This window comes from Molossus molossus, unplaced genomic scaffold, assembly GCF_014108415.1.
Source record: "Molossus molossus isolate mMolMol1 unplaced genomic scaffold, mMolMol1.p scaffold_m16_p_7, whole genome shotgun sequence".
Classification (NCBI taxonomy): Eukaryota; Metazoa; Chordata; class Mammalia; order Chiroptera; family Molossidae; genus Molossus; species Molossus molossus.
Window position 1 is genome coordinate 57466182 of NW_023425401.1, and position 13165 is coordinate 57479346.

The 13165-nt window shown below is 36.0% G+C and overlaps 1 protein-coding gene across 7 annotated transcripts in view; it reads left to right on the forward strand.

The window, feature by feature from the left end:
- Nucleotides 1-13165, forward strand: part of KMT2E (lysine methyltransferase 2E (inactive)) — a 99969-nt gene that overhangs the window by 46619 nt on the left and 40185 nt on the right. For 6 of the 7 annotated variants that reach the window (XM_036247607.1, XM_036247604.1, XM_036247610.1 and 3 more), the window contains 3 exons: nt 6440-6554; nt 8133-8362; nt 11645-11725. In XM_036247607.1, coding sequence (XP_036103500.1) covers nt 6440-6554; nt 8133-8362; nt 11645-11725 — 426 coding nt within the window. Of the gene's footprint in view, nt 1-6439; nt 6555-8132; nt 8363-8829; nt 8919-11644; nt 11726-13165 lie in introns of those variants that run through there. The other variant, XM_036247611.1, reaches the window with a different exon arrangement.

Here is a 13165-nt window from a genome sequence, read left to right on the forward strand (position 1 = left end):
TCAGGGCACATGCTCTTGGTATGGGCGCAATCCCGGCAGGGGGGTGGAAGGGGGCATGCAAGAGGCAGCCAGTCAATGCTCTTTCTCATTGATGTTTCTATCTCTCTCCCTCTGCCTTCCTCTCTCTAAAATAAATAAAGAAAAAAATATTTTAAAAAAAGAAATACAAAAATACATGCAACAGTAGGGAGAAAGGATGATAATCCCAAGTGGGTATTTAGCACAGCTTTAGCAGTATTCACAATTTTGCCAACCTTGTTTCCTCTGTCCTACAGTTTTATTTAAAGTATTTTAAATCAAATCCCCCCCATCTTTTTACCTATATATTCTTCAGTGTACATCACTAACAGATAGGGACTTTTTAAAAAACCACAGTTCTGTTATCTCATATAACAAGAATATTCCTTAATATAAAATACCCTTAAATACCAGTTCATCTTCAGATTTCCCTCACTTGTCTCAAAAATGTCTTTTTGTAATTGCTATGTTCAAATTGGCATCCAAACAAGATCCACACATTGCATTTGATTGAAATGTCTCTTAAATCTCTTTTTACCTGTGACAGACAATCTTTTAATTTTGTTTTCCCTTACACCATATATACCCAGTTGAAGAAACTGGGTCATTTGGCCTATAGAAGTTTCAGCATTCTGAATTTAGTGTCATGTAATATTCTATCTGGCATTTAGAACTAGAGATGTAATTAGCCTCAAATTCCTTCCCCACCTTTTCTCTCTCTTTTATTTTTTTTTTAGCATGAAATTTTCTGTAGGTGTGACTGTACTTTCTGTTGCATAGCATTAGGTGAAGCACATAAAACTTGGTTGTCTAACTTCCAGTTATTTGTAGGATGAAGATAGCACCACGATTTATGTTTTTAAAAAAATATTTTTTATTGATTATTTTTAGAGAGAGAGGAAGGGAGAGAGAAAGAGAAACATTGATGTGAGAGAGAAACATTGATCAGCTGCCTCCTGCATGCCTGCTACTGGGGATAGAGCCCGTGCAGTCCTGATAGAGCATGTGCCCTGACCAGGAATTGAACCCACGATTGGGCATCATCCCGTGCACCAAAACGTTGAACGGGAATTAAACCCACAACGTTTTGGTGCATAGGATGACGCCCAGCCAACTGAGCCACACTGACTAGAGCAATGGTTTATGTTTTGATACAAAATTATTTGTAGAAATAGAAATACTATGCTATGCTAATGTATTTTCTTCCTAGATGATAAATGTTATACCTGTGTATTAACTCAATATTTATGTGACTGTATATAAATTGGCTAAACGGAGCACTGTAGCATTTACAAAATTTATTACTGCATTTTATCTCTAGCCCTGCCATTAAAATTTTATTAAAAGTTTATGATAATATTTCAGAAGATTTTGAAGAAAACTCCTATGACCTTATTATAGTGATTTTTATTAGTATGAGTTTTTGTTGAACTGTTTGTTATCCATATGTAAATAAGGTAGGTTTGTTCAGATTTAATTGTTTCCTATCAATTTGACATTTGAATAATTTCTGCTCTTATATCTAGTTTTATAATAGTATTTCAATGAATATCTCAATTCTGTAGGTCTTTAATTAGTTGTGATTATTTTCTTAGGATAAATTTCTAAAGATGGAGTTACTGGATCTAGGATGTTTGACTTTTGGTATTAATCCTAACATTGTTTTCACATTGTGTTCTGACAGTGCAGAGCTTTGAGGGTATTTTTCAGCATGGAACTTTTTAAGAACACTTCTATGTATATCTGTTGTCTTGTTACTTAAAAAAAATAAACGGTATTTTATATTTTGGGAAAATCCTTAAAATATGTCAACCAAATTTTTTAAACAATTGTTAATCTTTTAAAAATTGCTTTTAGTAAGAAATGTCACTAGAAATGAGGATATTCTTACATTGCCAGCTTGTCCCAGTGCTGCAGCTTTAATTTTCTTTTCTTTTTTTATCCTCACCCAAGGAAATTTTAGCATTTGTCTTGAGATGGAGTGGGAGGGAGAGAGGGAGGAAGAGAGAGAGAAACATTGACATGAGAGAGACACATCAAATGGTTGCCACCCACACGGTTGGTGGCAACCCCAACCGGGGCCAGGGACAAACTGCAACCAAGGTACATGCCCTTAGCAGGAACCAAACCCGGGCCTGCCTCTGTGGTCCATGGGCCAACACTCTAACCACTGAGCAAACCGGCCAGGGATAATTTTTTTTCAAAACTCATCTTTATTGTTGAATGTATTACAGATGTTCCCCCTTTTTGTCCCCATTGACCCCTTCCTCCCTAATCCCACCCCCTCCTGCCTTCCCCACACTATTGTCAGTGTCCATTGGTTATGCATATATGCATAGAAGTTCTTTGGTTTATCACTTCCTGCCCTCCCTGCCCCCTTCCCTTTGAAGTTCATCAGTCTAACATCCAATTTATACTTCTTAATTTATTCATCTTTTTCACCCATCCACCACCCATCTGGCAACCAACAAAATGTTCTTTATATCTGTGAGTCTGTTTCTGTTCCTCTTGCTCATTTTGTTTGTAGATTCAATTGTTGATAGGTGTGTATTACTTGCCTTTTTGTTGTTCATATTTTTGTTGTTCTTCAAAAAGACCCTTCAACATTTCATATAATACTGGTTTGGTGGTGGTGAACTCCTTTAGCTTTTTCTTGTCTGGGAAACTATTAATATGTCCATCGATTTTAAATGATGGCTTTGCAAGATAGAGTAATCTTGGTTGTAGGTTGTTGCTTTTCATCACCTTGAATATCTCTTGCCACTTCTTTCTGGCCTGCAAAGTTTCTTTTGAGAAATCAGCGGACAGTCTCACAAAAGCTCCTTTGTAGGTAATAAACTGCTTCTCTCTTGCTGCTTTTAAGATTCTCTCTTTGTCTTTAACCTTTGGCATTTTGATGGTGATGTGTCTTGGTGTGGACCTCTTTGGGTTCATCTTATTTTTGATTCTCTGTCCTTCCTGGAGTTGTATGTCTGTTTCCTTCACCAAGTTAGGAAAGTTTTCTGCCATTATTTTTTCAAATAGGTTTTCAGTTTCTTGTTCTCTCACTTCTCCTTCTGGCCCCCCTATGATGGAAATATTGGCATGTTTAAAGTTGTCCCAGAGGCTCCTTACACTATCCTCATTTTTTTGGATTCTTTTTTCTTTTTGCTGGTCTGATTGGGTGTTTTTTACTTCCTTATATTCCAAATCAATGGTTTGCTTCTTGGCTTTACCTACTCTACTGTTGATACGCTGTAGATTATTCTTTATTTCAGTTAGTGCATCCTTCGTTTCTGACTGGTCCTTTTTTATGTTGTTGATGTTCTCACTAAGTTCCTTGGAGATCTCACTAAGTTTCTTGAATGTCTCACCAAGTTTCTTGAGCAACCTTGTAACCAGTGTTTTGAACTCTGAATCTGATTGATTGCTTATCTCCATTTTGTTTAATTCTTTTCCTGGAGTTTTTTTCTTTTCTTTCATTTGGGACATGTTTCTTTGTCTCCTCATTTTGGCTGCTTGCCTGTGATTGTTTCTATGTAGTAGGTAGAGTTGCTAGGTCTCCTAGGCTTTGTAGGATGTCTTATTGTTGTAGGTGTCCTGTAAGCTGTAAGGATCCAGTAGCACAGCCTCCCTAATCACCCCAGCTGGTCCCTTGAGATGGACCCCTAGTGTGGACTGTACACTCTTGTGTTATAATTGAGTCTTGATTGCTGTTGGCATGTCATTGGAAGGGGTTTACTCAGGCTGATCAGCTGCAAGGACTGGCTGTGTCCACTGATCACTGGCCTTTGACTACCTTGGAGGATCAGCTATGTAGGGGCCCACCACACAGAGCAAGACTTAAACTTCATCAGGGCTCTGGTACCAACTGAGTCTGTTCATTGAATCTGTCACTTGTGGAGGTGATTGGGTATTGGTGTTTCTATGTGGTCTGAAGCTGACTACTGGGTGGTGCTGGTTCTGGGGTAAGGTCAGCCACTGCCTGTGTTCTATCTGGGACACCCAGCATAAGCTACAAAGTAATCTGCCCATGGTTGCTTCTTGTGCTGGGCTTGGAGGTACCCAGGAAAAGCCAAGTTGTGAACCAAGGCTGGTTGCTTCTAGTGGCAGGCCTGAGGCCACTTAATGAGAGGTATGGGGCTCTCTGAGACCAGATGTGCAGCTTTAACTGGAATCATGAGGTTACGCAAAGCATTTGTGACTTGTTTACATGCTTGCGCTGCAAGTTTTATTTTTTATTTTTAACTGTTATCTACTCCAAAATATCAAAGATTTTGCCATATTTGTTAGAAATATATTCAGAGTTTAAATCCTTAAGAGTGAATTTTTCTATTCTGGCCACAATTCCTACATGTTGCTTTAATAATAGTAATTTAGATCAGGAATTGCTAAAGCTACATTTCTTCCTTCTAGGTAATTTTTAGAGAATTGGAAGGGAATCAATATTGTAGAATAATCAAAGGTATTTTGGCATTATCCATTTTATTTGCATTTTCCCCGTTGTCCAGTATTTCTACTTCCAGGAATCTAGGTTGTAGAAATACTACTATATATGAAGAAAAGATATATGGAAGGGTATACAGTTGCAGTGATATTTTTAACAGTGAAAAATAGAAACAATTTAAATATACAACAATAGGAAAATTGTTAAATAAGCTGTAGTACTTTCATATAATGAAATAAGCAGTTATTATCAGATATGTATTGACACTGAACACTGGAAGAAGCAAACTGTGAATCATATAGTTTATATTGTCATTTTTAACAAAACAACTGTTATATATATTTATGGATAGAAAGGTTTAGAGGGAGATTCACAGCATTTTAATATGGATGTATTTAGGGTTTAGATGAAGGCGTGGTCTTTTATTTTGTTATGTACGTCTCTCCAAATTTTATAAGCATGTATTATTTTGAAATTTAAAACATTTCTATTTTAAAAGAATGAGTAAGTAAATTTTTAACACAACAGCAAAGATATTAGGTGATCATTGATTTTCAGAGTATTCAGAACATTTTGGAGACTCTTCTTTTGTAATCTCCTTCAGATCAGTTAACAACCTCAATTTGTACTTCTCTCTACTTATTCCAGTACACTGGGTCCCATAGCAGGAGCAACTTGGAGCTAAATTGAGACTATGCAGGGGATGAGTGAGGGGAAGCAGTATATCAACAAACAGTTGACATATAGAAATACGACCAATTAGAGTGTAACTGCATTAAGAGGTCTTAGACCATGAAGAGTGCAAATTGTATTAAGTTCTAAGGGAAAGTTTTAGATGAAAGGTAGGATAAGGGTTATCATGGAAAAGAAAAATCATCTTAAATAGTGGCTATGGTAAGAATAAAGGCACAGAAACTAGTCGTGTTGTGTGTAAGCAAGGGAAAAAGTTAATTTTAGTGTGCATTGGCCTCAGAAGTTGGTTCACTACCCACATTGATTGATAGGAATTACCAAAATAGGGTTTAGAAGGATTGATATGAATAAAGAAGTTAAGAAAGTGATATATATATAAAATGCTAGACCAGGGAGCTTACAAGTCAACTACCATGGGTGAATTGTTACTCCCAGTGGTATTAGTAGTTGGCCAAGTCATCACCACTTAACCATTACCAGGTCAGAACTGCTGATCTTACCCTACCATAGGCTTCTGCTTACATTTTTTATAAGCAAACCTTGGTTGATCATGAGGTTCCTATTTCTTAGCTTTACTGCTATTTCCAAGATTCATTGTATCTTGGCACACTAACACATACAGATGCTCCTTGACTTACAATGGGCTTATGTCCCGATAAATTCTTAATAAGTTAAAAATATCTTTAGTCAAAAATGCATTTAATACACCTAACCTACCAAACATCATAGCTTAGTCTAGCTGGTTTCTGCTGAAAGCATAACGCTTTCACACCATTGTAAATTTGAAAAACCCTAAATTGAACCACTGTAAGTGGGAGGAGACTGTCTGTAATTTTGAACATTGATGATAGAGAAGGAAACTATATTTAAATTTGAAGGAGGGGCATTTACTTTAATTAAACAAAAGTTTTGTTATGACATGGAATCTACATAGTATATATCTTATCTACAGGTTATCTATCTACTATAAAAAGACATTCTATTGGCAGTGACAAGAGAAATAATGGCCCTCAGTTTAATAAAAGACATTTGGCCCTGGCCAGCTAGGCTCAGCGGTTAGTGTGTCAGCTAGGGGACCAAAGAGTTGATGTGTCTCTTTTGCATTGATGTTTCTCTCTCTTGTCTCTCTCTCCCCACCCCCTTCCACTTTGTCTGAAAATAAAATGGAAAAATATCTTTGGGTGAGAATTAAAAAAAAAAAAAAGACATTTGTATAGCCAATAAACTAAGTGTTTAAAATTTTTAATTGATTAAAAGGAAAAATCAATGGAATTTTCTTTGATGCAACTTTTCCCCCTCCAGACCAGAATCCGTAGAAGCTAGCCCTGTGGTAGTTGAGAAATCCAACAGTTATCCCCACCAGTTATATACCAGCAGCTCGCATCATTCACACAGTTACATTGGTTTGCCCTATGCGGTAAGTGTCAAGCATTTCTCCAGAAGGGTATTTTTTATATCTAGAGGTTGAAGTAGATGTTTGTGGTATTGTACTTAAAACTGAATACTTAAAAAGCATACTTGTTTTATACTATCGAAACAATTAGTTATATAATTTATAGTTTAATATTTCGTTGATCTAACTACTAAAGGGATTAAAATTTTATAAGAGGAATTCTTTTGAAGTGTTATTACAATTATTTTGTATTTTATGCTATTAATAGCTTGGTGTTAAAAATCTGTTCCTTCTTTATAAAAAGACTCTAGTTAGAATTGTACTATCTATTAGTATGATGGAGAACATGATGCTAAGTGAAATAAGCCAATCAGAGAAAGACAAGTATCATATGATTTCACTAATGTGGAATTTAATCAACAAACTGAACTACCAAGAAAAACAGAGACAGACTCACTGAGAGTAGGCAGACAGCTTTTGGGTGAGGTAGGGGGGTGGAGGCATTGAGCAAAAAAGAGAACTTATGGACTTGGACAACAGTGTGGTTATTGCAGGGGTAGTGGGGAGGTGGAAGAGGGCATAGAAGGGATAAATGGTGATGGAAAAAATAAAAATAGAAAAAAGAGACTACGTAGAATTGTACTGTCTACTGTTTTGTTTTTAATTTTTTTTTTAATTGAGAGAAGGAGGGAGAGGGGGAGAGAGAGAAATATCGATGAGAGAGAACATCGATTGGCTGCCTCCTGCATGCCCCCCACTGGGGATTGGGTCCACAACCCAGGCATGTGCCCTGACTGGGAATTGAACTGGTGACCTCTTAGTGCATGGGTCAGTGCTCATCCACTGAGCCACACCAGCTGGGCTGTACTATCTACTGTTAATTCTACATTATATAGTAGATTATATAGTTACCACTTATTGAGCACTTTGTGTCAGATCCTGTGGTAAGCATTTTTACATATATCTCATTTAATCTTCAAAACCAACCTCATAAGATACGTAAAATTTTCATTTCTTCTTCATAGCTAAGAAAATGAAAGCTTATTTGATTTAACTTATTCAGTGTTGCATAGCTAGTAAGAGGCAGAGCTTAGATTGGAACAGTTGCAGAACTGGACACACTTGTGATACTATTGAGGTACAATTATGAGAGATTTTTACTATTTGGACCAGAATAAAAAACACCCAACTTTTAAAAATCTCCTAATAATACTTTATGGTGGTAATATGTCTTTATAGTTGTTTAGTTATTCTTTAGCCTCCACATTCCTGAGTTCTTTTTACTTCTTTTCTCACATTGTGCACCTCTTTTTATCTTGAAGGCAGAGCTCTGTGACCATAGGACTGTGAAGATATTTTCTGATTTGGGGGATGAGAGGGTATAGTTTGAGGGAAGTTATTTTGAAGGTGTCCAAGATTGACAGTTTTACTCACTACTATGGTTTAATATTTAGCTTCACCAAGTCATTATTTTAGAGCTATTAAGGAAGAAATGGGCTAATTTTATTTGGCTTGCATATTCAAATTAAGGACTGAATTTAACTTATTAGTTCATATTACTGTTGAAATTATATTGTGCTGTATTTGTGCTCAATAATCCAGGACCATAATTATGGTGCTCGTCCTCCTCCAACACCTCCGGCTTCCCCTCCTCCGTCAGTTCTTATCAGCAAAAATGAAGTAGGCATATTTACCACTCCTAATTTTGATGAAACTTCCAATGCTACTACAATCAGCACATCTGAAGATGGAAGTTATGGTACTGATGTAACCAGGTGCATATGCGGTTTTACACATGATGATGGATACATGATCTGTTGTGACAAATGCAGGTAAAGTATTTCACACCATTAGTTTATTTTTGTTGAATATTACTAACCTTTGTTAATGTTGGAAAAGATCATTAAAGTCACTTTTGAAGGAATTAATGAATGTATTTTAAAGTGAGACTTCAATCAGTGCAGTCTGTTTTGCTCCTAGAAAAAGCCCCTATGGGAAAAACAATCTTAAGAAACTATCTTGATTAGAGCTCCTCATTGTTAATTGAGTATTAGGCAATCAGTTTTGATCATTATTCATATAGGATTACATTGCTCTTTTTACTCATTTAATAGTAATTTAGCAACATAAAGTAGTAGACAAGATAGAAATGAGAAGAGAATTGAGTCCTGTGTGTTTCCTTTGGAATTATTTGTGCTGTATAGTCAACTGTGATTTTCCAGTTTTGGGAAAATTATACATTTTGATTGATGTTTGTTTGACCTGACTCTCTCACCTCCTTTTGACTTGAACCTTGCAGCACTCTGGAGTCTCCTTGAACCAGAACCACAGTCTCCCCTCCCCCAACCCTGGTTCAACCACCAAGAAAGGCCTCTTCCCCTAGAGAAGGTGTGATTGGGACAGAAAGTGGGGCTTTGTTTTCTTTTTTCTTTTTTCTTTTTTTTTTTTTTGGTGGGAGGGAGTTGGGGAGGATGGAAAGGGAACGGTAGGATTTGAGCCTGCAAGTTACTGAGTCCATCCCCTGCATAGTGTGGGAATCAGAAAGTATTTAAGCAGTGCACTGTAGAGGGTAAGAAAATTTGATAGCTTTACAGAATTCCCTGGGTCTGGTCTTTATGGAATAGCTTTGTTACTTGATTTGAAATAGTCCAGTATATATCAATATTTGAGTGTGAGTGTAAATATGCATCCTAGAGCCAAATATAAATTACTTTGCATTATTTTATAATATTGTTCTCACTTATTAGATTAAGTGATTAGGGTTTGGATGTTGTTAATATAAGCATGCAGTTAGGGTTATATTTCCAAAAGTTGATTTTTCTTTGCCAAAATGGGGGAAAGTAGTCTTCAGTGGAATGTGAAATTTGATACTATTTTTATGGAAAGTTGTGATTTTAATACTTGAGTTAGTACTAATAAAAACATATTTTCAAATTTAAAAATAAATTCTCATTGCCTGTGACACATACCAGTACCATGAGTAGTCACTTTAGTAAATTTATTCATGAGGTAAATTAAAAAAACTAAAAAAATAACTTCAGTGATAACTTTTTTTCTCACTATTTTTATTAGCTACTTACTAGAAAATTTTAGTTCATATTTTACCCAATAACATAAAATAGCTTTCTTTTAACTGATTTTGTCTAATGTGATAAATTACATACAATTTGCAATGTTTCTATTTTAATGCATAATCTAAACAGTATTTTTTTTTTACTTAATTACAATGATCTATATATAATACAGAAAATAATCCCTATTAGAAAATAGTGAAATAGTTCTTAGGATTTATACCTATGTACAAATTCTTGAAGGACCAGTTCACAGTTTTTGGATTACTCGAGATATCTGTCTCTTAGTAACTGCTCGGTTATAAATCTATTTTTTTTATCATTCTGTTGTGTTTTTTTTAATCCTCACCCGAGGACATTTTTCCATTTTTTTGTTCAGGTAGAGTGGGAGGGAGGGAGAGGAACAGAGAGAGGGGAGAGAGAAACATCGATGTGAAAGGAACACGTCGAGTGGCTGCCACCCACACGACTGACCAGGGCTGGGGACAAACTGCAACCGAGATATGTGCCCTTAGCGGGAACCGAACCCGGGTCTCTCTGGACCGCAGGCCGACGCTCTAACCGCTGAGCAAAACCGGCCAGGGCTTATTCTGTTTTTTTTTACTGCTTGACCTGTAGTATTCTGCAGAGCTTAATCTTTTCTCTTTAATTCTTGTTTTGCATTGCCTCTGTGTATTTTCTTGTACCCACTGTCCATACTCATTTATTCTAAGCCTCCTTGTAGGGTGTAGGGTGTTCTGTCTTTATTTTTGCTTTCTTTTCCCACATCTTTGATATATTCCATTGCGTTCCACATTCTACCAATTCTTGTCCCAAGATTCTCAGTTAAGTGAAGAACAGTACAATAGCAGTTAATGGCTTTATATATTAATAGTGACTAATTATTATATAAAGAATAGTACTGGCCCTGGCCAGTTTGGCTCAGCGGTCTGAGTGTGGGCCTGCGGTCCAGAGAGACCCAGGTTCGGTTCCCGCTAAGGGCATGTACTTCGGTTGCGGTTTGTCCCCGGCCCTGGTTGGGTCGTGTGGGTGGCGACCACTCGATGTGTCCTTTTCATGTCTATGTTTCTCTCTCCCTCTCCCCCTCCCACTCTATCTGAACAAAATATCAAAAAATGTCCTCGGGTGAGGATAAAAAAAAAAAAAAAGAATAATACTGTTTTTAGAAATAGGCACATATATCAGCTTTAGACCAATTAAAGTCTTGGTAATAAAATACAATAATAATAACAAATAGAAAAGTTTGCTTCAAGCTGGTCCATGTAGTTCATTAAAAGTAGAGAACAGGTTTAATCTCTGTCCTCATGGAATGTTTCCTGGATCTTTAACTTCATCTTCTTTGCCATCATTCCAGTTCTGTCCTTCAGGTCTGGAATTTTGGAAAAGCCTCTTATTTGGTTTTTCTGTTTTCAGTTTCATTACTTCTTTGAATTAACAGTGTATACCATCAGAGCACCTCTAGTTGTTACCTGTTGCCAGTCAGAGGAATTCTACACATATCCTGACATTCCAAGTCCTATGTAATCTGACTACACATTACTAATCCATGTTTACCATTCTCTGTTTTTCAAAATGAACAGTCCTCTTCATAGATATTAACCACTTTCTGGCTGTTGCTCCTCATATCTGCTTACTTGAAGAAAACATTGCTACAATAACTAATCTTTTCTTCTTAAATACCCAAACAAGGTTCTGTTCAAAGTTTATTATTTTCCAGGGTGCCTTTCCCATTAACTGCAAGTAGCGTGGACCTCTCTCTACTTTGTAATTGCTAATAATATTTATAATGTATATCTTTTGCAATTTAAAATTATATTTGCTTTATAAATTTATATATAATATCTTATATTTGTCCTCTTGTTTTTACATCTCAAAGTTTTATCTCCCTGAGGACATTTTGATGACTTTCTCATAGCACTTTTTAGTACTTTTAAAGTACTAAACTCAAAGTAGGCACTTAAGTGATAGTTAAATGGAATATCAAATCTCAATTTAAGGATTATTTTAAAAATATACGTTCTGCTCTTTTTTTTTTTTTTAAAGTGTGTGGCAACATATTGACTGCATGGGGATTGATAGGCAGCATATTCCTGACACATACCTATGTGAACGTTGTCAGCCTCGGTAAGTTGTGCATACCAATAAGATTGCCAGTAATTTTACTGAGATAATCTTTAGTTTATAAAAATTTATATATGAATTCTAGATAAAATAATTAATGGATTATTGTATTTCATCAATTCTAAGATATACTTTTTATTTTTTATGGGTTGTGTTTTGGATTTGTTTTTTTGTGTGTGTGTATTCTGACATCCTTAAAATCAGGAAGAATCTTTCCATTGATAAAGTGTTACAGTTTACTTTGTAAGGTTTTTACTTTATTAGTGATGCATAAAATAATAGTGCATCTTCTAAGTAATGGCATGTTTTTTCACTGGAATGCATTATGTTAAAGAGTTACTAGAAGGACATTGCCATAGAGAATTTTGTAGGTTTGCATTTTTTTTTTTCTGATTTCTCTTTTATGATGTTTGTGTGTGTGTTTTTGGCGCACCCTAGTGTTCCCTTTTTTCCCATATCCATGCCAGCACTTGTTTGTTGATTTATTGATAGTAGCAATTCTGACAGGTATGATGTGATACCTCATTGTAGGTTTAGTTTGCTTAATTTTATTTTTTTCCATCACTGTTTATCCTCCTTATACCCTCTTCCACCTCCACCTTCCACCCTCCTCCCTGCCTTCCTCCCTGCAGTCACCATACTGTTGTGTTGTCCATGTCCATGAGTTCTTTCTTTTTTGTTCTTTTGTGGTTAAAAAAAATATTTTTATTAGGAAATTTTATTATGCCAGACCTATATAAAAATAAAATAGTATAAGGAACCCACATATTTCCACCGCCCTGCTTCAACAATTATCAAGTCTTTTTTCATTTATATTGCCATCTATTTTTTCTCCCCTTCATATACTATTTTAAATATTTTTTTTTGTTGATTTTTTGGCAAGAGAGGAAAGGAGAGAGAGAGAGAAACATTGATCGGCTACCTTCTGCATGCCCCTTAATGGGGATCGAGCCAGCAACCCGGGCATGTGCCCTGACCAGGAATTGAACTGGAACCTCTCAGTTCATGGGAGGACACTCAATCCACTGTGCCACACTGGTAGAGTCATATACTATTTTAATGTAAATCTCAGATATGTTATTTCATTCAAATATATCTTTATGTATTTCAATATATATGTATTTATGTGTATGTATGTAAAATAATTAAAAAACAAACGATAACCATAGTCACAAAACCATTATCATACATGCCACAAAATCTGTTCTTTTTTAGCCACTGCTAAAGTACTGATTGATTGATACATACCTTTTTCTTTTTTTTAAATCCTTATCCGAGGGTATGGGTTTTTTAAATTGATTTTAGAGGGAGAGGAAGAGGGGGAGAGAGAGAGAAACATCGATTGGTTGCCTCCCATATATGCCCTGACTTGGGATTAAACATGCAACCTAGCTATGTACCTTGGACTGTAATCCAACGCACAACCTTTTGGTTATGAGAGGC